Source organism: Arachis ipaensis, chromosome B01 (genome assembly GCF_000816755.2).
Source record: "Arachis ipaensis cultivar K30076 chromosome B01, Araip1.1, whole genome shotgun sequence".
Lineage (NCBI taxonomy): Eukaryota > Viridiplantae > Streptophyta > Magnoliopsida > Fabales > Fabaceae > Arachis > Arachis ipaensis.
Window position 1 is genome coordinate 4,524,907 of NC_029785.2, and position 26,857 is coordinate 4,551,763.

At 33.5% G+C, this 26,857-nt stretch overlaps 2 protein-coding genes and 1 long non-coding RNA gene across 4 annotated transcripts in view; 1 reads left to right on the forward strand and 2 right to left on the reverse strand.

Annotated features, from left to right (window-relative positions):
• Positions 1 to 8,869, forward strand: part of LOC110269011 — a 10,860-nt gene extending 1,991 nt beyond the window's left edge. Inside the window, exons 3-4 of the long non-coding RNA XR_002357872.1 lie at positions 7,044 to 7,140; positions 7,422 to 8,869. This is a non-coding gene — a long non-coding RNA (uncharacterized LOC110269011). The remainder of the gene's footprint in view (positions 1 to 7,043; positions 7,141 to 7,421) is intronic.
• LOC107616197 lies at positions 12,211 to 14,096 on the reverse strand. 2 transcript variants are annotated; one of them, XM_016318191.2, is made up of 5 exons: positions 13,817 to 14,096; positions 13,382 to 13,586; positions 13,175 to 13,304; positions 12,745 to 12,808; positions 12,211 to 12,637 (listed from the first exon to the last, which is right to left on the reverse strand). In XM_016318191.2, the coding sequence occupies exons 2-5, from the start codon at positions 13,578 to 13,580 to the stop codon at positions 12,506 to 12,508; spliced, it is 525 nt and encodes a 174-aa protein (XP_016173677.1). In that variant the 5' UTR covers positions 13,581 to 13,586; positions 13,817 to 14,096; the 3' UTR covers positions 12,211 to 12,505. The 2 variants fall into 2 exon arrangements, with proteins under 2 accessions (XP_016173677.1, XP_020971895.1); XM_021116236.1 differs by lacking the exon at positions 13,817 to 14,096 and having other exon boundaries at positions 13,382 to 13,805.
• LOC107644722 lies at positions 15,566 to 23,754 on the reverse strand. The gene is made up of 11 exons (XM_016348653.2): positions 23,433 to 23,754; positions 20,270 to 22,786; positions 20,008 to 20,122; positions 19,799 to 19,884; positions 19,211 to 19,455; positions 18,964 to 19,050; positions 18,756 to 18,855; positions 16,406 to 16,610; positions 16,199 to 16,328; positions 15,769 to 15,832; positions 15,566 to 15,661 (listed from the first exon to the last, which is right to left on the reverse strand). Exons 1-11 carry the CDS (start codon positions 23,511 to 23,513, stop codon positions 15,566 to 15,568), a joined length of 3,726 nt encoding a protein of 1,241 aa, XP_016204139.1. The 5' UTR covers positions 23,514 to 23,754.

The following is a 26,857-nucleotide window of genomic DNA, read 5'->3' on the forward strand; positions in this document are numbered from 1 at the left end:
TGTTATTTACGGGAAGAATAGCCAAAATAAACACACTTAGCTAGCAAACTATTAATAAAAAATTAAAAAAATCCAAAAGTACATTGTGGTAGGTGCTTTCATGACGTGATTGAGTGATTTATTTTGAATTTTGGATATCTAGTGTACATGATGAGATAAGATAATAGTGTAAGATCTTTGTGATTCAAGTCTTTGATGATTAATTCTTGATCACTGCATATACATATTATAAGAGAAAGATCCACACTTTTGTCTAATTCTCTTGATAGCTAAAGGATTCATCATGTGCCACCTTTGAGGAGATTAGATAGGATGTATGTTTTCAAGTACCAAAGCCTCACACAAATATTATCCTTCAACCACATCCATTGTCCCCACTTCAATTTATTACTTTTCTTTTAACATTGGTGCAATAACTACTAATATTTTCAACAATATCCATTGTCCCCACTTCAATTTATTACTTTTCTTTTAACATTGGTGCAATAACTACTAATATTTTCAACAATTCAAAACAGCATGTTGGTGAGAGTGGAGGAGAACATGGGGAAGAAGGAGGGTAGATTTGGAGAATTCACAAAATATTAATGGTAAAAATGAATAAAAAATTTGTGTCCAACATAAAAAAATCCATGTCTCAACTTCCTGAAGAGACATCTAGGCTGCTGCGTTTGTTTTGTCTATCCTTTAATAAATAGACATAGAGACATATTTAATAAATAGACATAGAGACATAGACACCGAAGACACAAACACAGATTTTTTAAACTTTAGTATACCAATACAAATCACAATCTTATTATAATCTTGTTACGTTACCAACAACATGCCAACTCTTTATAACTGTATTTAATGGAAGTGTCTTTGAGGATGTGTCTAGTAAAAATATATTTTTTATGACTGTGTCTAATAGAAGTGTTTTTATAGATGTATTTTTTGGATGTGTCTCTTTCTACATATGTTTAAAATATAATAATTAATTATTGTTGGCAATAAGATGGTAAATAATCTATTGGTACCTATACTTTTCCTTTACCCTTATTGCAAACTGTTATCAATACCACCACTACACAACAACGGTCTCAACCAAACTACCACCATTAACAATCAATCATCATCTCAACAAAAAATAACTACCAATAACAATCTAAAATTAAATAACAAATTTAATCCAATAAATATCAACAAAAAATTAAATCTAACAAAATTAATACAAAATTATTTTAAATTTAACAAAAATTCAAACAAATAAAAAATTAAATTATACAAAAACAAAAAAATAGTGCCAGAAGGGAGAACAGATCTGGAACGTAATGTGGTAACAGAGTACGAATCTAGAAACACAGTATGCGGAAAAACGGTGATAGACGAGATCGTCTACATGGAGTGAAACAGAGGCAACAACTACAACAAGTGACAGCAGCGAACTGGCGAAGAGACAACCGTGAAGACAAAAAAAAGTGAGGGAGGAGAAAAGAGAGGACGGGATGGGGTGGTAGCGGTGGTTTGGGTGGAAGAAAGGGAGGAGAGGCGGTGATCTGGGTGGAAGAAAGGCCGTGGAAGGAAAGGAGGAAGAGAGGCGGCAACAAACTGGTGGTACGACGGGAGGAGAGGCGGTGGTGGTTGGAGTGACAAGAAGAGAAGATGAGAGGTTAAACTCTCTTTATTTTGGAAGTGGAAGGGAAAATGGATGAAAGGAGACCCAAAAAGGAGAAGAATTTTAAGAGTAATTATGAAAAGGAAAAGTATAAGGAACCAAAAGCTTATCAGCCAAAAACTAAACAAAACTACATTAATTTATATTAATAATTAATTAATTTTAAATTTTTTAAATTGATTAAGTAAACCTAATTAAAATCTATAAAAATATTTCTCTTCTCTCTCACATTAACCTACTCACCTCTAACAATCACACACACACAGATCCATTTCTCTCACCGTCAGGCCCTCTCTGCCTCCCCACTGCGATCCACTCCTCTTCTATCACCGACATCTGACTCGTCGGATTCGCCACCGTAAGGAGATGTTGTGGAACGTAAGGAACGGATAATCATGGTAGAAGAGTCTGATTTTCAGATATATCATAGGACGTGGCATGGATACTATTGATGGTTATTGCTGAAGGGAGGCTGTGGCGTTCAAGATTTTATGTGAAGCATTACATATTTGGTAATAAGTAGAATGCAATGCGACTTCAAGTGAGAAGGGGCTGGAATTCGTGTGTACTGGGTTTCATTTTTATTAGGGTCTAGGGATAGTTATTATATTAGTAGTTAAAGGGTATAGATGTTGACAGTGATGTGGGAGGTTGTATTCATATTTTTTTTTTGTTCTTTATGTTCTTCTAGGAGTTTTTTTACTGTTATGATCTAGTTCTCTTCTATTGAATGCGTTCTTTTGTGTTTGGACACACTCTTTTCTGGGATTTCATCACATTGTATGAAGAGATTCTACCTTGTACGCAATTGTTTTGGGATATTAGATGCCGTTTTGATAAACTACATGATCTTAGCTAAAAGAAGTCCTTGAACAATTATAGAAATATAAAAAAAATATTTATTTAATATGAAAAAAAACATCCTAATACTTAACAAAAGAAACATCTAATTATATTTTAACAAAAATAATTAAATATCTATAAAATTTAAAAAAAAATATATATAAAATTCTTAAAGAAATAGAGACATTCACATTTGCAATACAAAAAAATTCGAAAAATATATAAAAGAACATCCATTTAATATGAAAAAGAAACATTCTGATACTTAATAAAAGAAACATCCATATATATTAACTCGTAGAGATTTTGAATTCATCCAAAGGTATTTGGCTGGATTTTGGCTGATATGCTTTTGGCTCCCTAGCTTTACTCTTATGAAAATTAATTGTTAAAAATATTGTCTCTATGTCTCAAGTTTAGTGTTCCACCCCTCCTTGCTATACATAAATTGTGTGTCTTTGTCTGCCTTTGTGTCTTCCTGTATCTATCAGAATTTTGTGTCTTACTAACCAAACGAAGAACGTGCGTTTGGTTAGTGGGTGTGTCTACCCAAGACATAGACATGGAAGTACACGTTCTTCTCTTTGGTTAGTAAGAGACAAAATTCTGATAGACACGGGAAGACACAGACACAAAATTTGTGTATAGCAAGGAGGGGTGAAACACTAAACTTGAGACATAGACACAATATTTTTAATATTTAATTTTCAAAATTACCCTTCAAATTCTTTTCCTTTCTCATACTCCTTTCATCCATTTTCCCTTCCACTTCCAAAATACAGAAGAGTTTAACTTTTCATCTTCTCTTCTTGCCACTTCGACCACTACCGCCTCTCCTATCGTACCACCAGTCACTGCCTCTCTTCCTCCTTTCCTTCCACCCAGACCACCGCCTCTCCCCCTTTCTTCCACCTAGACCATCATCACACCGTTCTCTCGTCTGTCATCATATTTTCTGATCCGTTCTCTGTTTTCCCATGCATTGTATTTCCAGATCTGTACTCTGTTATCATGTTCTAGATCCGTTCTCCCTCCTGGCACTTTTTTTGTATAGTTTAATTTTTTATTTGTTTGAATTTTTGTTAAATTTTGTTTAAATAATTTTGTTGGATTGAATTTCTTGTTGATATTTGTTGGATTAAATTTATTATTTAGTTTTAGATTATTATTGGAAGTTATTTTTTGTTGAGATGGTGGCTGATTGTTAATAGTGGTAGTTTGGTTAAGATGGTAGTTGTGTAGTGGTGGTACTGGTAATAGTTTACAATAAGGGTAATATTGAAATTTAACAAGATTGTGATTTGTGTCTTCTGTTTTGTACTTGTATGCCAAACAAGTTTAAAAAATTTGTGTCTCTTATTGTGTCTATGTCTTTAGTGTCTATATATTTAGATACACAAAGCAAACGCAGGCTTAAAAAATTGTCTCTCCAACCAAACGGTAGATGTGTGCCACCATGGGTGTTTATGAATCAGATCCATTCTGCATATCCGCGTGTTTATCTAAATCCAATCCGAAAATTGCAGATATGGATCCGATCCGCAAGGCTATCGAATCGGATCTGATCCGCACACTAACAGGATCGGATTGCGGATTTTGTGTAGGTATCCGCATATCCGATCTGCATATCCGCGTATCCGCAAAAATAAAGAAATAAATATTCTTTTTATATTTTATTTCAATTAATAATTATCATATATGTTGTATTATTTTAATTTATTATTTAAGAAAAGTATGTTTAATATTATTTTAAGAGTAAACATATTTAAAATAATAGAAAAAATGAAGACCGACAGAACACGGAAAGTGGATGAGATGGAAGATGGATAAAGGGTGAAAGGCAGAGGAAGACTTAAGAAGACTATCATGAAGTGGTCAAACGAGATTTACATGTAAATGGTCTCTCTATAGACATGATACATGATAAAGCTCTGACATCGTTTGATTCATGTAGCCGACCCCATCTAGTGAGACAAGGTTTAGTAGTTGTTGTCGTAGAAAAAATAAATTTTATTGATATTTTTTTAATAAAAATAAACTTTTAAAAATATTTTTATGTTTGACGGATATATCCGATATCCGATCCGCAAATGTGCGGATCGGATCAAAATTTTGGCCATATCTTATTCGATCCGCGTTCACCCATATCTATGTATTAGATGGACACACCTACTAACCAAACATTGTCTAAAGTCTCACACAAATATTATTCTTCAATCACTTGGCTTCATGTATTATAGATGTACATATATAGTTATCTTCTATTTGGTATTCTAACTCTTGGTATAAATTCAACAAGTTCTAATTCTTATGTTTTCTCTCTCGTTGGCACTGAACATTAAGTGATGTAGTAATTGAAATATATATTTTGTATTTGGTGTTTCTTTAGATAGCAAGCTATGATTTGCTTAACTTTCTTTTGGTATGTTTAAATTTTTAGGATAGCAAGTTTTTACTTACTTAACTATAGCATGCTTGACTTGATTTTGGTATGCTTAACTTAGATGACTATGTTCCATTTAAGTTTAATGGCAATTACTAGTTTGATTATATCTGGTATGTTTAAAGTGGACGATTGAATATGTTCTATATGATGATTTTACTAAACTTTGAGAAGGGGGTTGAATTAAAATGGTTTTAAACTTGTAACTTTTTTTTTTATCAGAAATATAGAAATGTATTTATGTAGAAGACTTTTTGTGTGTTGTCTCTAATATCAGTAAAGAATAGAGAAAGGAAAGAGAGAATTACATATGTATCTTGAATTCTTGATTTAGTTTTCATGTCCAATGAAATCTACAACCAATCTCTACAATCATGGTAGAATTTCAACTATAATTAAATTGATTACCTGCTTCAATACTAATGAATACAATACTATGTTTTTTTTTTCTCTATTTAGGTTTTAGATGATTTTTTTAATAGTTTTAAATGTTTATTTTCTTAGTTTTCGGATGTTCTTTGAATGCTTGTTTTCCTTTTGTTCTAGATTTTTTTATTTTTATTTTTTATGTTTCTTTTCATTTGGTTTTGAATGTTTCTCTTGATAATTTAAATTCACGTTTGCTTCAAAGAGAAAATTCAACAAAAAAGGACTCGACGGACAATGGTGGGCGACGCAGATGGTTTTGAGCAAAAGATGGTGGTGGGCGGCGTGGACGACTTCTGAGCGAGGGAAAGTTGTGGGCGGCGCGGCGCAGCAGCATGATTTTGGACTGTGGTGTGTGGATTTAGGTTTTTTTCCCCTCCATGTTGAACTTCTTTTGCAATCCATATACTAGTTGGCTAGTATCCTAATCAGTTTCCTTGCAAAGTTGTGATTTATATTATTTCCAAAAGGTTAAGTTCTAACTTCTAAGAGAGTAGATATAGGTTTTGTTTGTGACAAAGGAGAAGAGAACTTGTGCTAGTTTGGTGGAGGACTGCCTCCACCATTAGCCTTGTAAGTCAGCAGTGATCCTCCCTCTCTCTCTCTTTCCTCCCATCCTTTCTTCGTTCCCTCACTTCTTCCTCGATCCTTTCTTCTTCTTCCACCCTATTTCTTCTTTTCCTTCTCCTTTCTCTCCTCTCCGGACCCCCTATTTCTCTCTTTGCTTCGCTACTTTTTGGCTTTGTTTTCTTTGTGGTTGTTACTCTTCAATAACCTCGATGTTGTGACCCCTGCCCCCCTTTTTTTGGTGTCTGGCTTTATCCTTTATGGATGTTTCTCTTCTTTTGTGATGACTTGATTTTTTCTTGATGCATAATTTGTATATGGTGGTAAAGATATGTGAAAGAATACATGGAGAGTTGTTTTTCGATTATGGAAATATTTTCGGACATAGGAGAGAAAATATCTCACAATGTTGCAATATTTTTTTATGTAGATCTAAAAACTAAAAAACTCAAATTTGTCTATTCAAAATTCTTTGTAGTCTGAATATTGACCCGACGTTTAGGTTTTAATTCAACATAAAGAAAATTTGTTTGTCTTTTTTGAAGTGAGTTATAATTTTTTGTAGGGTAAAATATATTTTTTAAGTTTGAAATTTGTCAAAATTTATAAAAATACTCCTAAATTTTATTTTGTTTCAATTTTGTCTCTAAATTTTCGATTTGCATCAAATATATCTCTGACAGTTAAATTTTTGTAAAGTTTAGGACCAATCTAATAATAATGCATGACAATTATGTCTAATTTACTTGTGTTAAAAGTTGTTATTATGAAATTGTTCCTGAATTAGTCCTAAATATTTTGAAAAATTAGTCGTCAAGAATATATTTAATGCAAATTGAAAATTTTTGAGACAAAATTAAAACAAAGTAAAATTTGGGAATATTTTTAAAACTTTTAACAAACTCCTAGAACAAAAAGTATATTTTATTCTAATTTTTTTATATATATGTAGTATTATATGAGTTTTCCTCAAATGAAATATTATCTTCTGTAAAATAAGAAAAAGAAAAAAAAATGATCCTTAGTGATTATAGCCACTATAACCCTATTCCATTATTCAACAATTAATTTTTGGTATAACAACTAACTTCCGTTTGCCATTTGTAGGTACTTGGAATGATGTGCTCCATCTTACCTAGAAAGCTCGACTCAACAGAAAAGAACAGAAATTTTCTTAGATACCAACTCAAGAAGTACATAAGATGTAGGATGATTTCTTAGAACATTTCACTTCCATCGATAAATTTCTTATAGAGATCTAATTTATTTCGACTATGTTACGTGTATATTAAAATTAGTCACCAAAATTAGTCAATGGTATAAAATACATGTTGGAATACATGTTGGAATATAAATACACATTGAAAATAAATTAAACCACACATGTATTTATACACAAATATATTAGTAGTTGATTTTAGTGACTAATTTTAGTGTACTATTCTTGTCCAAAGATTTAACTTTTTATTCTTTCGTTGCTCATAGGTTTTACTCCTAGTGGTCACATCCTCTTCGAGTACCATGTGGATCTTAAACATGGACGATTCTCATAGCCAAGATTGGAATTTTGGTTCCCCTTGTTGCGGTGGACTAGACACTTTACTACAAGAATAAACCTCAATTGGTAATTAACCAATCTTTTATTATGATTGAAAAAGCAATTTCATCATTTAGGTTGTTTGGAACACCATGGAATTAGAATTGTTTTTATTTCAAAATCAAATTCTTTGTTTGGAATTAATGAGAAAAATATTGAATTGATTTGTGAATTCTATAGATTTACATTATAATTAGATTTGTCCAATGCAGCCCACTGCATTTATTGGTAGTGATGAAAAATTGTGTGGTAAGTAGATGATAAAAATGTAAAATTAAATTATTTAAAAATGTTATATGCATACAAAAAATTAGTAATGAAATATAAGCTAGTATATATTTGTGTATAAATATACATGTTTAACTCATTTTCAATGTTTAATACGTATTCAATACGCATTTAGTGACTGATTTTTGGCATACATATAACTAGTTGCAAATCATTATATCAATTTATGAATTAAATTAACAAAAATGTTATTTTCATACTGAAAAATCAGCCACCATATACACAAATACATGTGTATTTTTTTTTTACAAAGGTAAATGTCATTTTATTATTAAAAAAATAAAGGTATTTTCATAAGAAAGTACAAAAGAAATTGGGTTTCCCAAATCATCACCAAAAGTGATTAGAAATAGCTTAAGAAAGAGTAAAGTAAGAATAAAGGGAAATAGCATCATCCATTAGGTATGGCTATGAAGTTCACACAGTAAATTGCTGGCTTCTTGCACTATCTTTGGCGCTGGGCTTATTAACTTCTCAAAGACACCGATTGTTTGCCTTCCAAGCGCTCCAAAACAGCGCCGCAATGAAGAGGATCTTTTGTCTTCATCGATTTGAGCCGCTGCCTAAGATAAGGCTCGTTGCTACCAATTGGAAAAGGTATAGGTCAGGGGTTATTAAGTTTAGTATCCATATTATTGAAGACAGAGGGCATTGGAACAAGGCATGAGAAATTGATTCATCTTTTAGCATGCATCTTTAGCAAGTGGCAGGGGTGGATGCAAACCGACCATGGATTTGTCGCAACACCGAAAGCTTTGCATGAAGACTTCCACAAAAAAAATCTTAATTTTATGAGGTAATTTCAATTCTCAAATGCTATTCGATACTCTGTTATTTTGTATATTCTGAGGCCTAAGTGAAGTAGGAGAATGAAAGAACTCATAAGCAATCTTCTATCCTGATCCAACTTCATATATACCGGATTTTGTCTAGCACCAATTAACTTCATCCTCCTCCTTTGATGGTTTGATTGAAAAAATTTTATTGCATATATCAATTGAAAAAATTGACTGAATCAGGTTTTTGTTCTAGTTTCTATCAGGATTTAGTAGCATACTAACATAATACACTTGTAGATTCGGTTGGATTGGGATTGCAGCTTGAGGGACATTAAAGAGAAATGGTGGTGGGAGCTAGGGATCTTGGAAGATGCGGACATTAGCATCAGAACCTATTTTTCATAACAAGCCTTTCTCAATCACCTTGGGCCTTTCAAGAACAGGTCTCCAGCCCCACGATGGTATGCTACCTATCTCTGCTTGTAAGAAATCTCTATATTTGAAATATTTAGCTTTGAGCATTTGTGAAAGTGTAGGTAGATTACTTGCCCAATAAAGCCAAATTTTGCGCCCTTAGGTCTTTGATCCCCAGTCCTCCGTCATTCTTTAGTCTCGTCATTGTGCCCCATTTAGCCCATACCATTCTTTGCTTTGTCTTTTTGACCCATCAAAATTGCGAGAGCATGCTATGAATCTCAGTCAACAGCGTGTCCGGGAGCTTGAAACAAGAGAGTGTATAAATAGGAATCGCTTTCGCTACCGCTCTCAATAGCGTGTGTCTGCCACCTGAGGTCAATAAACTTTTTTTCCAATCCAGAATCTTCTTCTGAACTTTATCCTTGATAGCTCCGAAAGTTGTTTTCTTTGATTTTTGAACTATGGAGGCAGCTCCAAATATTTGTCTTGGAATCCGATATGTTCAATATTTAGTGTCTGTACAATAGCTAGTCTTGTGTCCCAAAGTGTGTTGTGACTGAAAAAAATGGCCGACTTATTCAAGTTGACTTTTTGTCCACTGAAACCCTCATAGATCTCCAACAATTCCAAAATGCTTTGGCTTGTATTAGGTGAACCCTTGCAAAAAAAGATTGAATCATTAGCAAACAAAAGGTGATTAATTGTTTTGCATCTTCGATTTACTTGAACCCCTTGAATTAATTTGTTTTGCTCTGCCTTGTGTAACAAGAAGGATTTCACAAAAAAGAAAGAGATAGGGGGTCACCTTGTCGGATGCCCCTATTTGGCCTAAAAAAGTCGAAAAAAGTCAAAAGGTTGACCTTCCACAATAAGAGAGTAAGAAACAGTTGTTACCAATTCCTTAGTCCAGTTAATCCATTTAGCATCAAAGCCCAGCTTATTCATGATATACCATAAGAAATGCCATTCTACCCTATCATAAGTTTTGCTCATATCTAATTTAATAGTCATCTCATGATCTGCCCAACTTCTCATATTTTTCAAATAGTGCATACATTCGTGGGTAATTAGGATATTATCTGAAATGAGTCTATCCTTAAGAGAAGCACTATGATTTGGGATTATGATTTTATTCATAATATCTTGTAATCGGTGAACCATAACTTTAGAAATAATCTTATACATAACTGATCGGTCTTACCTGAGTCTTGTCATTGGCATCTGGCACCTTTGGAATCAAATAAATTTGAGTATGGTTGAAACTTTTTAGAATTCTGCCACTGTGAAAGAAACTTTACATTGTCTTAAAAGCATCAGCTCCAACTATATCCCAAAAAAAGTGGAAAAACTTAGCCGTAAACCCATCATCACTAGGAGAACTTTGAGCATGAACACTAAGCGTAGCTCGTTTGAACTCCTCCATAGTTACCGGCTTTTGGAGCCTACGGTTCATGGAAACTATAACCTTAGGCTCCAAATCCTCTAAATATGGATTCGAATCGGCCGAACAAGAAGTAAAAATATCGTAAAAGTAGTATTCAGCTACCTTTGCAATATCCTCCGATTTCGATGTAATCTCATTGTCCTTCCCAACTAATCTCCAAATTCTGTTCCTTCGCACCCTTGATTGAAATTTCTGGTGAAAGAATTTAGTGTTCTGATCTTTTTTTAGCCATTTGAATTTAGATATTTTCTCGCCAATAGCTCTCTTCTTTCATATATGTCAGCTCCAGCTTCTCCTCCAATCTGGTAATCTCCTCTCCCCCATTGATTCCAGTCACTCGCTCTCCATGTCTACATTCTTTCAACTTTTGGGCTAAGGAGAACATAGCCAAGCCTACTATTTCCATTTGCCACACTCCACCGACAATTCTCTTGACATCCTCTTCTCCACACCAACGTTCCTGGTATTTAAAACGCCTTTTATTATACTAGGATTGAGGTTCAGTTTCCATTAAGATAGGAGCATGATCCGAACCTGATTCTGTGAGCCTGTGCACCACTACATTCAGAAACTTCAGCTTCCATCCCATCCCAATTAAATAGCGGTCAGGCCTCTTCTTCACCAACTCCTCTCCTTGTCTTCGATTTGTCCACCTGAAAGGCTGCCCCACCATTCCAATATCCACAAATTCGTCGTTGTCAATAAAATTAATGAATGTCGAAATGGTGGTTGCTGATTTTTTGCCTCCACCCTCCTTTTCCGCTTGGCTTGTTGTACCACTTTTCCTTCCGGTTGTTGACTCATTGTTGTAAGCTCGTCAAACGGTAAGGATTGAATTTATTCCGAACAACTCAAATGGACACCAATGAACCCCCATACCTCATTGCTTTTGGACCTCTTAACTTCGGCTGCCACAGAATTCTTCACTGTTTATAATTTGAACATTGATGTTGTCCTTCCAAGCTAGCACAAGTCCTCTTGTCACTCTGACGGGTTAACAATACGCTAGTTTTCGTAGCCGCATACCCGAAGTTTTGCTTCCACCTGTCGAGATTTGTTCTTTGTTTCACTTATGAGCACAATCTTGGAGGAGTGGGATTTACATATTTCTTTTAGGGAGTGAATTGTCAGGGTCTTTCCAAACAAACAATTCCAAACTATGGAATTGATCATCTCCAGTTTTTTTAACACTTGACAAGATACAGTGTGATTTCTCACATTTGATTCTATAAGTGGAACCAGAAATAAATAAGAGAGAGAGAGTAATAAATGGTTAGATTAAGCACTGGAGTTTTTTGTTTACTGGAGAGGATCCACTCCCCCAAACTATAGTTCTCATGGCACCTTGGATGCCATTTGTAAGTTGACACCCTTCACCCTCTGTTCAACTGCATTTTCATCCTCTGGAGCTTTGGAAACCTTAATAGGCAGTTATTAGAAACCTTATCAGAGCACTATGTTGAAGACGGTCTCTCCTATTAGTATATTCATTCATAAATACATGTATTATTTAATATATTTTTAATATGTATTTTATAATACTAAAAGCTGATTTTGCTTGTTTATTTTTTTTTTTTTTGGTGACTTTGTTTATTTTAATATACACCTAATATTACCAAAATAAAAACTGTCAAAACATAAAAAAAACCCTTAATTTCAGATTATCTAAAACCCAACAAAATTAACCCACTGGATGACATTTTAAACTAAAGAAATCTCCAAGATCGTCTCTAACAAAAATTATTCAACTTTTTTGAAATTAAGTAATAATAACTCTTATTGAACATTTGAGTGTGTAATAAACAAAGCATTGATTACAAGACTCTCCTATTCATCTTTACATTCTTTACTCCCAATAATTATATTCATCCTTAGAGAGAAACATGGTCAAACTTTCACATTTCCAGATCCAATCAAAAGTGGCATTTTTTTGCACCTATGAGGCTCATGTTTATCCATGCAAGGAATGCACATAGTTACCTAAATTTACACTTTTGTACCCCTAACTTTGAAACGAAAATACTCCCAACCACCTCGTTAAATTCTAAAACTTTGTGTATTTCCTTCTTTTGTAGTAGCACTTATATGGTGAGCCATTATTACTGTCAGCTTGTGTTACAATAGAGCTCTGTGGATCATTCTGCCACTGTTGATCCTCAAGACTTGGTTTATTCACCTAAGAGTCCAAATAAAATTCAGTGTTAACACTAAAACAAGATAACAAGATGGAAACAAAATGTGAATGAATCACTTATACAATTAAGAAGACAAAGATGAAAGTACCGGTGTGACTTGCTCAATGTCAATGGCACCATTACTGCAATGATCATTGCTTCCAGCACAATTACTGGAAAAATACAACATTCATTTAGATACAATATTATCATCATTTCTCAAAATAGAACAGCATATTTTAATATACTATACTTATTGGCAAGAATTGTAATAATGAATATTAACATATATCAAATCCACAAGACCCCATCAAAATTTAAGCTTAGTGAGGAACTTCAATTGAATGAATGCAACTGAAATTCCAAATTTCCAATTATATTGAGGGTATAGTGTTATGCCAAATGCAACTTCTGAAGTGAAAATTGTGTATCTTTTCTTTGATCTTCTTCCTACTTGTTCTCCAGAGAGTATTTGATGGATCTAATGCCATTATAATCTCATTTCATGTTAGGAATTAATAAACAGAGCTGATACATACTTGTGGATTTGTGAATTCTCTCTCTCTCGTTTGTCAGTTTCTTCTGCTTGGTGTAATACTTCAGATATCAGATCACCGTCAAAATTTAACTTGTTTCCAGGCAAAACATGCTGTGTCCTTTGTTGGGACTCTGCAATATGAAACGTTAAAGATGTAATCACTGGCACATACATTGCTATATAACAAGACACTTGGAAAGTTACAAACCTATTAACAAAACCGGTTCTGAAGATGGAATCTTCAGCAGCTTCTGGCACATGATGGTACCCTGAAAATCTAAAAAAGTATTGTCCAAGAATTGCGACCTCTCGAACTCTGTCATCTTTACAAAGCCAAAAGAACCAGTCCATGTGTCTACAACACTAGGAACAGCAGGCAAAACGAGCCGCTCCACTCCCAACTGCATGAGCCTCTAATAAAAGAAAATTCAAGTTAGAAAGAAGGATTCAATGGAACTTCAAATGAAGTGTAAACTATTACAAACAATAGATATGAAAAGATTTTTTTTTTGTTATTACGACAATACATGATTAAATATCTATGTAAAATAACTCGGCTCTTTTTTGCACTATTGTCCTCTCCAGAATCATTTTATGAAATTTAATAACAAATGTAGAGATAAAGACTTAGAAAATTCAATACCCAAAAAAAAGAGAGAAAATTTGTGTCTTTTCTTTGTCTTAGGTTTAGACAGATCTAGAAAATACACTGTCCTTTATATCAATCTCAATATCCAAACACACTCTAGTTTCTCTGTGTTTCTATATTTTTCTTCCCTAAACCAATTGCAACCATATAGATCTAACTCAGTGCCAAAGCATTCTTGTATGGCCTCAATTCAGGTATGCCAATCTTGTATAGGCCCATATCATGTTTTCACAATTCTTGGTCTACTTTTTAATTCAATTATCCCGAGCCCAATTTTATTATCCAAAAATCTAATAATGAAGCATGATTATTCTTAACTAATGGGTTATCAATTCACAGTTTACTTTAGGTGTAAACTACAAATATTGTTTTCAAGTTTATTTATTTGTTAATTATCGTAATATTCTTTCCTATTTTCTAAAGAAATGCTGTTTTGACTCATTGGTGAAGTTGGCCAAATCATAACTCTGCCGGAAAATCTTGTCATTTTTTACTATTTTGTAGCAACAGAAAGCTAAGGGAATAAGAGAGAAAGACAGAATAATTTTATCACTGCAAGTATATAGGATCGAATATCGGATATTGGTATATCATTTTCAGATCCAATCCTATGGATGAGACAAAATTATATATATATTAATATATTTGTTAAGTAGTCTTATTTCTTTTCCCTTTTTTATATTGGTTATCTTATCTCTACTATTTAAGAAAATAATTTTTGAATACTGTTTTTGAAGTAAAACATATCCAAAAGGGAAAAAAATTCATGAAAAAATTAAAAAACATTTTTTTTTATTTTGAAAAGCCTCGTATCTGCATATCCAATCTGATCCGGTTCGAAAATTGTCAGACCATATATCAGATGTAGAAGTAAAAAACATGTATATTTGATCCGATCTAATATGATTTTTAGAGCAAATCAATCGAAAGTTGAATAATTGAAGGAGGTGCAAAATGTTGGGAACTTATTAGAAAGTTAGTGGATGATTAGTGGCTATGGAAGATTACGAAAGACGATGGCGAGCAAGCTTATGGTTTAGGGTTTATACCATAGTGAACTGGCCAAGTCTCTAAGGTGGTTTGATACTAAGCATTTGAATTTTGGAATTATTTCAACAGTTGAATGCATGCAATTTGGTTTATCCATCTTCTCCGTGCACTAAAGCAATCCAAGGGGTGGTTCAACTTCGACTGGCCACAGTTCACTCCAATTTTGACCACAGTTGTCCAAGTTAATAACATTTCTGGTCCAACTAAAGAACCAAACTGATGACCTCATAACCATAAGAAAATCTGTACCCCCATCCAACAGAGTTGCTGAGTTAACTTTTTAGCCTCACTGTCTCTAGTTTCTAAGTTGCCTTGTGCCAATAGTATTTTATGGAGTTGATGTTAATTTGTGTAGAGAGATCAATTTTGATGAGCTTAAAGCTTGATATACTTTAACTAAAGGTGTTATAAAGAAAAAGAAAACGAATATAGAAATATGATCATATCTTTCATGAGTCATTATTCTCTCTTTTCTGTTTCCTTTTTACTTAAAACCCACAATCTTAGAAGTGCCAGTGTGAAATTGTTTGTTTGGATCTGTATCACAGACCCAAATTATAACTAATGATTTACATGGTATTCAAAGTAAAATCTTCAATGTTTTTAAACAAATTCATCAGGATAGTTTATAAACCAGAAAGCTAAATGGATAAAAATGAGCATGGTATATCATGAGGAGTAATATTTAAGAAGTTATTCAAGTCTTGAGCAGTTATTTCCAGCTTGTGTTACAATAGAGCTCTGTGGATCATTCTGCCACTGTTGATCCTCAGGACTTGGTTTATTCACCTAAGAGTCCAAATAAAATTCAGTGTTAACACTAAAACAAGATAACAAGATGGAAACAAAATGTGAATGAATCACTTATACAATTAAGAAGACAAAGATGAAAGTACCGGTGTGACTTGCTCAATGTCAATGGCACCATTACTGCAATGATCATTGCTTCCAGCACAATTACTGGAAAAATACAACATTCATTTAGATACAATATTATCATCATTTCTCAAAATAGAACAGCATATTTTAATATACTATACTTATTGGCAAGAATTGTAATAATGAATATTAACATATATCAAATCCACAAGACCCCATCAAAATTTAAGCTTAGTGAGGAACTTCAATTGAATGAATGCAACTGAAATTCCAAATTTCCAATTATATTGAGGGTATAGTGTTATGCCAAATGCAACTTCTGAAGTGAAAATTGTGTATCTTTTCTTTGATCTTCTTCCTACTTGTTCTCCAGAGAGTATTTGATGGATCTAATGCCATTATAATCTCATTTCATGTTAGGAATTAATAAACAGAGATGATACATACTTGTGGATTTGTGAATTCTCTCTCTCTCCTTTGTCAGTTTCTTCTGCTTGGTGTAATACTTCAGATATCAGATCGGCGTCAAAATTTAACTTGTTTCCAGGCAAAACATGCTGTGTCCTTTGTTGGGACTCTGCAATATGAAACGTTAAAGATGTAATCACTGGCACATACATTGCTATATAACAAGACACTTGGAAAGTTACAAACCTATTAACAAAACCGGTTCTGAAGATGGAATCTTCAGCAGCTTCTGGCACATGATGGTACCCTGAAAATCTAAAAAAGTATTGTCCAAGAATTGCGACCTCTCGAACTCTGTCATCTTTACAAAGCCAAAAGAACCAGTCCATGTGTCTACAACACTAGGAACAGCAGGCAAAACGAGCCGCTCCACTCCCAACTGCATGAGCCTCTAATAAAAGAAAATTCAAGTTAGAAAGAAGGATTCAATGGAACTTCAAATGAAGTGTAAACTATTACAAACAATAGATATGAAAAGATTTTTTTTTTGTTATTACGACAATACATGATTAAATATCTATGTAAAATAACTCGGCTCTTTTTTGCACTATTGTCCTCTCCAGAATCATTTTATGAAATTTAATAACAAATGTAGAGATAAAGACTTAGAAAATTCAATACCCAAAAAAAAGAGAGAAAATTTGTGTCTTTTCTTTGTCTTAGGTTTAGACAGATCTAGAAAATACACTGTCCTTTATATCAATCTCAATATCCAAACACACTCTAGTTTCTCTGTGTTTCTATATTTTTCTTCCCTAAACCAATTGCAACCATATAGATCTAACTCAGTGCCAAAGCATTCTTGTATGGCCTCAATTCAGGTATGCCAATCTTGTATAGGCCCATATCATGTTTTCACAATTCTTGGTCTACTTTTTAATTCAATTATCCCGAGCCCAATTTTATTATCCAAAAATCTAATAATGAAGCATGATTATTCTTAACTAATGGGTTATCAATTCACAGTTTACTTTAGGTGTAAACTACAAATATTGTTTTCAAGTTTATTTATTTGTTAATTATCGTAATATTCTTTCCTATTTTCTAAAGAAATGCTGTTTTGACTCATTGGTGAAGTTGGCCAAATCATAACTCTGCCGGAAAATCTTGTCATTTTTTACTATTTTGTAGCAACAGAAAGCTAAGGGAATAAGAGAGAAAGACAGAATAATTTTATCACTGCAAGTATATAGGATCGAATATCGGATATTGGTATATCATTTTCAGATCCAATCCTATGGATGAGACAAAATTATATATATATTAATATATTTGTTAAGTAGTCTTATTTCTTTTCCCTTTTTTATATTGGTTATCTTATCTCTACTATTTAAGAAAATAATTTTTGAATACTGTTTTTGAAGTAAAACATATCCAAAAGGGAAAAAAATTCATGAAAAAATTAAAAAACATTTTTTTTTATTTTGAAAAGCCTCGTATCTGCATATCCAATCTGATCCGGTTCGAAAATTGTCAGACCATATATCAGATGTAGAAGTAAAAAACATGTATATTTGATCCGATCTAATATGATTTTTAGAGCAAATCAATCGAAAGTTGAATAATTGAAGGAGGTGCAAAATGTTGGGAACTTATTAGAAAGTTAGTGGATGATTAGTGGCTATGGAAGATTATGAAAGACGATGGCGAGCAAGCTTATGGTTTAGGGTTTATACCATAGTGAACTGGCCAAGTCTCTAAGGTGGTTTGATACTAAGCATTTGAATTTTGGAATTATTTCAACAGTTGAATGCATGCAATTTGGTTTATCCATCTTCTCCGTGCACTAAAGCAATCCAAGGGGTGGTTCAACTTCGACTGGCCACAGTTCACTCCAATTTTGACCACAGTTGTCCAAGTTAATAACATTTCTGGTCCAACTAAAGAACCAAACTGATGACCTCATAACCATAAGAAAATCTGTACCCCCATCCAACAGAGTTGCTGAGTTAACTTTTTAGCCTCACTGTCTCTAGTTTCTAAGTTGCCTTGTGCCAATAGTATTTTATGGAGTTGATGTTAATTTGTGTAGAGAGATCAATTTTGATGAGCTTAAAGATTGATATACTTTAACTAAAGGTGTTATAAAGAAAAAGAAAACGAATATAGAAATATGATCATATCTTTCATGAGTCATTATTCTCTCTTTTCTGTTTCCTTTTTACTTAAAACCCACAATCTTAGAAGTGCCAGTGTGAAATTGTTTGTTTGGATCTGTATCACAGACCCAAATTATAACTAATGATTTACATGGTATTCAAAGTAAAATCTTCAATGTTTTTAAACAAATTCATCAGGATAGTTTATAAACCAGAAAGCTAAATGGATAAAAATGAGCATGGTATATCATGAGGAGTAATATTTAAGAAGTTATTCAAGTCTTGAGCAGTTATTTCCAATTTAAATGACACAATCAATCATAGGACAATATATTGTACAGTGTTTTCTAACAAACAATAAAGGCTTTGCAATGAATGGAGGAGAGGAGAAAAGGGGGGGGGGGGGGGAAGGGAAATGTAGGTGCCTTGTGGCTTACCTTTTCAAGCTCATTCATCAAAATGCGGCACATTCCATGTCGCCGATACTGTAATCTGGTACCAATAAGAGGCAATTCTGCTACCTTCTTTCCATAAACCCTAAAAGAATTAAATAACAAACCAGATGATCAAAACATGAGACAGGATAGGTACTTGTAGTTCAAGATTTCAAATAGCATAGTTGCGCAATACAGATCCCATACTCACCTAAGAGTTGCTGCACTTATCAGTTCTTCATTTCTCTCCAGAAGTACGGTATAGAAACCATGGAAATTCAATCGATTAAGTGTTGACCTATAAAGTGTACATGTTTACATATCAGGTATTGGCACAGAACTATAAAAATGTAGCACAATTCAGTGGCAGATATCTAGTAATCAACAAAATAAATATTATTCAAGTGAATGATACAAAAACGAACACAGGCATAAACTGAAGGATAAGAATAACTAACCATTGACTGAATAAAACATCTTCCGTGAGATCTCTGGTAGACGAAGGTTCCTTTAGGGGCTCAAAACATTCATGCATCACTGAGAGTGCAACATTGAGTTTGCTGTAACTTTCTGGCAATAAGTAACCTTGAGTAGTACACGGATCACTACTCTCGGAGTTTATATATTTCACCAACGTCCAAGTTAGATTGTTAATGCCCACTGAAACTGGCTCTCCTAGTAGCTTATGGAGACCAAAATATATCTACAAAAAGTAGAGACAAGTATGTAAGCATTTGATCATACATCTGAAATGCTTCTCTGGCACCATAACATTTGACACCACCAAAGTAAGCATCATTAACTTGCTACTAGTAAATGATCATCATGCAGGCGTTATGAGCAATGAAGCAAATAAGTTTACCTAGATAAAGAAGTATTAACCATAAAATCTAACATAGAAGTTAGAGAAGTTTACTAGAATAATTTACGCAGCATATCGATGACAAAATGCAATTTTTGTTTGAATAGAAAGAAGTAAAACAATGCTTCCAGTTAACATAATAGCATAGCATTAAAAAATAAACAAATGACCTTAATTAGTATACCTTTTCACAGTCCTTCCCACAGAACCAGTTTTTACTATATCTTCTCGAGTTAGTTGCATATTTACTTCTGAGGCACTCAAAGTGATCTGCATAAGGTTGCCATTGTTGATAACAAAGCATTGCATCATTCATTTGCATAAGAAGGAAATATCAATGCATGACTATATGGGCAAAAATGGAAATTTAAGTAAACATAAATATTGGCTTACATTTATGTTCACACTGAATGCAAACAAGGAAATCTTCCTCCTTTTCTTTTATGTTACGTTTGTCACAAATTGCACATCGACATGATGGGCAAAACCAGTCACCATCAGGAATGTTCTGTACAGGAAAAAAAAATGAAGGCAGCATGAGGAAACAATTCAGTTCCAACAGCAATTGTTGAATGAAAGTGGTGAATTGAATTAAGATATCAATAACAAGATGCAACCAAATATGATGAGATTGAGGAAGAATATTATTAGTTACCTTCAGACCTAGACATTTCCCATGAAATGAAGATGGACATTGATCGCATAAAATTAGATTCCCACCATAGTGGCAAACAGAACAAATATTGTCATTCTCGCCTTTACGAAAATATTTTGGTGGTTCTGCCATAGCTTCCCTTGTCATATGATCTTCCACTGTTTTTATCAGGCAATCTAACAGTGATCTACCATCTTCTAAAATAATACTTGCAGCCGGTCTGCGTGTACTACAGCCACTAGCATGACTTTCAAAGCCAGCAAGACTATATACTTTCAAACAACAATTACACTTGATTCCATCACTGGTTATTCTCCCTTCAGCTAAACAGAGCCTGCCTTTTGGCTTGTAAGAAACCTTAGACCTTGGCAACAGAATGTTGTTGTCTATCAACCAAGAGAGTACATTCTGAGGTTTCTGGTGTGACAAAGAAGGGGTAGACACCTTTTGCACCCTTTTATTTGATCGCAGCACGCGTCGAGGTAATCCATTTCTTTGGGGCTTAGATAAGCTGGGCTTTGTATTGTTCAAGAGTTTCCGCTTCCGACTATGGTTTGATCCACTTGAAGTTATGACTTCTGTGGGAGGTACCATGCCTTCCTCTCGAAGCCATTGGGACGCTTTCTGCAATAAATTTGCACTCCAAACCTGGTCAACATTATCCTGTCCATTCAAAGGTTGCATTCCGAGGTCGGTCCATTTAGAAACATTTTGTTTAATACAATAATGGCAAGCTGCATGGAGTGTTGGGAGACTTCTTCCCTTGTCTGGAGGGATATACACAAACCCTTGTCTTTTATTTCTTGGGTTTGCATAGTGATAGCTCCATCCTTCAGCCAATAGATGCCTCTTTGCTTTGGACCTACCCACTTTCATGTCAGGCCCTCGCATTGCAGATCTATTGAAGAGATATTCTAAAACAGCTTGAGGACAAAACTCAGGTTCATCTGCAACTTCATCCACAGGAGACGACACAACTGGTGGCAAAATATTTAGATCATGGCTCTTTTCTGATTGATCAATAAGAATAGGTGCAAGATGATTGTCATCTGTAAGTTGCATCGCACTCTGATCATTTCGATCCTGACTCTTTTCTGATTCATCAATAAGAATAGGTTCAAGATGATTGTCAGCTGTAAGTTGCATCATACTCTGATCATTTTGGGACGGCAAAGGGTTCATGTCCGAGTTCTGTGCCACATACTTACAAACTTGACTGAGAGAGTAGTAAACACCCTGTTTATCAGGCGACCTATATCGGTACCTATAGCAAGTGTCGCTTGCTTTACGCTTTGTCCACTCAATTTCCCATCCAAGATACGCAAGTTGTTTTCGTGCTTTTTCAGGGCAAGCTCTTTTACCTGCCTGTGCATATTCTTCAATAGAATCAGGACATAACTCAACGTCAGACAATCTGAGAGGTTCCCAATGTTGAGTTGAGCTGCGAAGCTTTCTATGTTTTCTTCCATTAACTATTACTTCAGTAGCACCAACGCAGGATATTTCTTTGTGAAACTGAGTTGAGACCTCTTCAACAGGAGTAACGGGTTCTTTCTGCACTGAAACTTCTTTCTGATGGACAGTTTTGACCCCTTGATCCTGAATGGTAGGCCACTTTTGCACAGCGTTCAACAAATTCGATGACTCACCTTCTTCCATAGGGAGTTCAGCAATCCCATCATCAGAACCAAATGCATTATCAGAGGTACCATCACAATGAGCAGCTGTGATACAAATGCTACTCGACTGGCCAGCAGAGTTCGCAACATCCAAAGAGTTGGCCATATCAACTTCCTGATTGAAGTCAACATTAGCCGTAGATTCAACCGACTCCATCTCCAGTGTTTCTCTCAATAAACTCCTTGGAAGATCTAAGGAGGAGCAAACTTCTCCTAGTGTAAGCCTTAAGTAATCATCAACTACCTCCATTACCATTTTTTTCCATAACTCTTTCTCATTAAAAGTCCATTCGCCAATCTTGGCGAAGTCCTTTTTGGTCCTTACATCATACCAAACTTGCTTCACTGAAACTGAAATAAACATCTTCCTCTCATACTCCTCAAGAACTTCAAGAAAAACCCAGTTCCCTCTCGACTGCCACTCCCCAGTAACCTCATTCCAATCATAAGTTATCCGCATTTGATGAACTCCAATCTTCATCTCATCACCCAAATCCGGAAAATATACACTCCTCTCTGGCTTTTCATCACAGTGATCAAATATAACCCCATCCCACCAAGCTTCTTCATGGTACACATCAACACACAGACCAAATTTAAGTTCCCTACTTTCAAATTCCCTCTTAGGAGGCACCGGCCTAATCCAACCACGAATGTTGCAATTTGAAGAGTCGCTATCGCCATCCAATACCTTCGGAACAGTCACCTTATCCACAAGGTAATTCACCTCATCATCAAGTAATACGTTATCATATTTGACATGGCGCTGCAGTTTCCCAGAATGGACAACTTTCCCCGGGTGCCATGATCCCTGAAAGCCTTCCTCCATGCTCCTGACCTGGAAAGAATTTAGAATTTTTTCAATCTCTATTAAATGGAAAATTTTCAAACAAGGACAGAATCATAATCATGTTTCACCAACAAGTAACTAAAAAGGAAAAATAGGTAAGTGATCATGATGAGAATTACTTTGCATGGAACAGCAAAATAAGAACAATGCACAGCATCAAACCTTCAATGGGAATATAATCATGAAAGCAACAAAATATGATAAATGTAGCTGAAAACATTCAAACCAATTGTAGAAACGTCATCACAAACAAAAGATTAAGTACATTCTATAACAAATACAATTGTAAAGAATCAATAAGGGCAAGGACACGAGGGGGAAAAAGATAAATTCTTTTTACCAAAAATAGAAAAAAAATAAAGAATTCTTATATTTTAAAGGCTCTTGAAAAAAATTGACTTTTCAGTTTTCACAGCCGCCACTCTTTTCAGGTACACTCATGCGCTTTCTACACCAAGAATCCTCCACCGTGAAGAGAGGTTACGAGAATCACAGTGGTTTTAATTCATACATTAACAGTTAACACATGCACAACACCAAAATTCGAAAAAACCAATAAAAATAGAAACTTTAAAAAAGATCACGTTCTTAATCAAAACAAAAAAAAGAGAAAGAATTAGGAAACCGAGTTCACCTCGACGCTTTCATTTACGCCAAGCTTTCGTTTGGAAGAAATGTTAAGCTTTATGATCAAAGGAAGATTCTCCAATGCCATTGAAAGAGAACGAGAGAGAGAATGATCACACACTGGCTGTTCAGTTTCAATGGTTTAGCTGTTATCACCGCAAAGGGGGCTTTTGTAGAAAGAGAAATTCAATCAAAAAAAGCTACTAGACTACTAGTAATGTTAAGAGTTCAAACGAAAGAGTAAAAAACCCAATTTTCCAATCTATCTTTTTTCGCGGTTTCTATCTCTCTCTCTCTATCAATATATGCTTTGTGCCCAAGACAAGGGATAGGATTCTGTAGGTCAATTTAAAATTGAATAGTGTCATTTATCTTTTCTTTTTACTGTCATTAATTTATTAGGGGAAAAAATTTAAAAATTAAAAAATAACTAGATTTAAGATTTGTTTAGGTGAGTTTCTAAAAAAATATTTTTTTTTTAAAAGATCTTAAGAAAAAATAAAAGTAATTTTATGTTTAGATATTTTATATAAAAAAAATTTTTTATTTATTAATTATATTTGGATATAACAATATAAAAATATTTTTTGTTTATTTATTATATGAAAAATATTTTTTTAAAAAAAAATCTTTTAAAAAAATATAATATTAAAATAATAAGACCCAAACAAGCACTTCACACATTCCTCTGTATCCATTTTGAAAAAAAAAATTTAGAAGTCACATGCCAAAAATACCTGTTACGAGTCAATGTGGACTATGGCATATCCCAGCTGATCATGAGTTTCACAACAAACTCAGAATCGAAGATTTTCGGTTTTTTGTTTGAGGGGAGGAATGGGATGGCTGTTAGGGTACTCCCTTAATGTTTAATGTTTGGAGTTTTAAAACTCCATTAGATATAAATTTTAAAAAAAATGAAAATAAAAATTTATTTTGATTCTTTTTATTTATTTAAAATAATTTAATTGTCTTATATACCGTCGTCTCTTGTTTTTCTCTCTAACTCCGTCAGCCACTCACTGTACATCACCCTGATCGCTCCTCAATATTTTCTCTGTCGTTGCCGCCGCGTCCAACCACGTCAGGGTCAGTCTGTTTGCCTTTGATCCTTCAAAACAAAAGAATTTTTAGGCGTTGCGGACGGAGATCCAGCGCCATTGGGGGATCAACAGGAATCACAGAGGAGAAGCAGCAGCGTAGCGAATCAAAACATGAATCCAGCACAGAGGAAAGACTACGCGTGACCAAGGAGGATCGGAGATGACTGCGGAACCAAAGTGCTGAGGAGCAAACCGCGGCGGAGCTTTTTCCGGCGCTCTTGCTTCAAAAGTGATGGAGATGGTATTAGGCTTTGGATCGGGTGGGTTTTCGGGTTTGTTTGTAGTGGGTTGGGTGATTCCCCTTGACTAAAAAAAGGAAAAGTTTAACATTTTAGTTTTTATTAATTTTCAAATTTAAATATGAATTCTTTTATTTTTTTAATTTTTGTTTCTATTATAATTTTGTAATGAGCCAATAGCAATTCAAAAATAAAATAAGTATAAAATAGGCTGAAATGAAAACAAAAAAACAATGTTAGTGCAAACAAAATTTAAATTGAAAAAACATAACTTATTTCTAACTTTTTAAGGAGAGTTTTAATACTCCAAAAGTCATAGGAAGCAATTGCATCGGTCCCCGAGGAATGGTGTTGAATGGAAATGTTAAGTGGAAAGACGGAAAGATAGTAGAATAAAAATTTATATACACATATTTTTATATAAAATTAATAATTAAAAATTATTAATAATAATTTAGATAAATATATTAAATTATTTAATCATTTTAAATTAATAATTTTTTATAAAGATAATTGTATATGAATTTTAATTTCAAAACAATTATAGGCGATATTTTGCTTATAGTACAATCAAATCCTGAAAAGTGAGTTAAGTAGTGTCTTTGTAACAAGATAATGTACTTTTCCCATTTTAGGTAAAGAATAAAGGCTTTCTAAAAAAGGAATGAAAGGACGAGCAAGGTGGAGTTGCCTAATAGGGTTGTATAGTTAGTTACAGTTATTAGGGATATTTTTTGATAGTGTCATGAAAAGTGGCTCATATCATATCACATATATTCTGTAGTTAAGACACCAATTTTTTATAGAGACATTAGTATATACGATAATTATATTTTTTATTATTATATTTTTTATCTCAAATTTTTTGAATGAAAAAAATGAAAATAAATTAAACTTTTACAATTTATTTTAGTTTATCACCAAATAAAATATAAAAATACTAATTTTTGTGTTTCTGTCTTTTATGTTTTGTTCTCAATATCTTATCTTATCTTGTTCTCAAAATCAAACGCAGCCAAAGTGTACACTAAATATATATTAAGTGTTTGGGTAAAGTATATTTTTTTATTCTTGAAGTTTGTTAAAAATTTAAAAAATATCTCTAAATTTTATTTTATTTTAATTTTGTCCAAGAAGTTATCAAATTGCATCAAATATACTCATAACGGCTAATTTTTCAAAAAATGTAAGAACGATTCAATAACAATTTTACAAGAATCTTTAACATAGGCAAACCAGACATAGTATGCATTATTACTGGATTAGTCCTAAACTTTATGAAAATTTAGCTGGTAAGAGTATAATTGATATAAATAAAAAATTTTAGGGAGAAAATTGAAATAAAATAAAATTTAGGAATATTTTTAAAATTTTTTATAAACTTCAAGGACGAAAAATATACTTTACCTTAAGTATTTTGTACAAAACATTAAAACAGAAAAATTAAATATGAGATACATATCATTTATTACATTTTGAGTTAAGTACTATTTAGATCTTTAAATTTTTTGGTAAAAATTAAAATTGTCTTTCAAATTAAAATTAATTTTAAAATAATCTTTTGTTAAGGGTAAATAACCATTTGCAAACCAAATTTATGTGTACCCCTAAAGTAAATAAAAAAGGCTATGTGCATGTCTCAATTTACATATCTATGTAAATCAAATTCAATGAATTCGAATTATAGACTTAGGTAGTAAATCGAATCTATAAGATTTGAATTGGTTTATTTTTGTGTTCATAGGTAAATCGAATTAATTCAATTCGACTGCCCAATAATAGTAAATCGAATCAAATAGTAACGATTTAACCCCCTTAGTAAATCGAATTCATTGAGTTCGATTTATAGCTGGTAATGGCTAATGGTAAATCAACTCCATTAGTTTCGATTTAGTATGAATTGTACTATGTATATAAATCTAAAGGAATTAATTCGATTTAGTATATGCGTAACGTATATAAATAGAAGCTGAACGTAAAATTTTCACCATAGTGAGATTCACAATGGCTAGTGATGAGAGTTTTTTAGTTCTTCTGCACTATAGAGGGTTAATCAAGAAGAAAACGCGATCATGAATTAAATTTACTGA

Bases quoted from the DNA above. Each gene is read 5' to 3' on its own strand.
- LOC107616197 (XM_016318191.2), bottom strand. From the start codon at position 13,580: ATGCAGTTGGGAGTGGAGCGGCTCGTTTTGCCTGCTGTTCCTAGTGTT. The intron at 12,809-13,174 runs GTATGTATCAGC...GTATTTTTCCAG, and splicing joins GAGAATTCACAAATCCACAA to TAATTGTGCTGGAAGCAATG. The intron at 12,638-12,744 runs GTACTTTCATCT...TTGGACTCTTAG, and splicing joins ACATTGAGCAAGTCACACCG to GTGAATAAACCAAGTCTTGA.
- LOC107644722 (XM_016348653.2), bottom strand. From the start codon at position 23,513: ATGGCATTGGAGAATCTTCCTTTGATCATAAAGCTTAACATTTCTTCC. The intron at 20,123-20,269 runs GTAACTAATAAT...TTTCCTGTACAG, and splicing joins GGAAATGTCTAGGTCTGAAG to AACATTCCTGATGGTGACTG. The intron at 19,051-19,210 runs GTTAGTTATTCT...TACACTTTATAG, and splicing joins GATGTTTTATTCAGTCAATG to GTCAACACTTAATCGATTGA.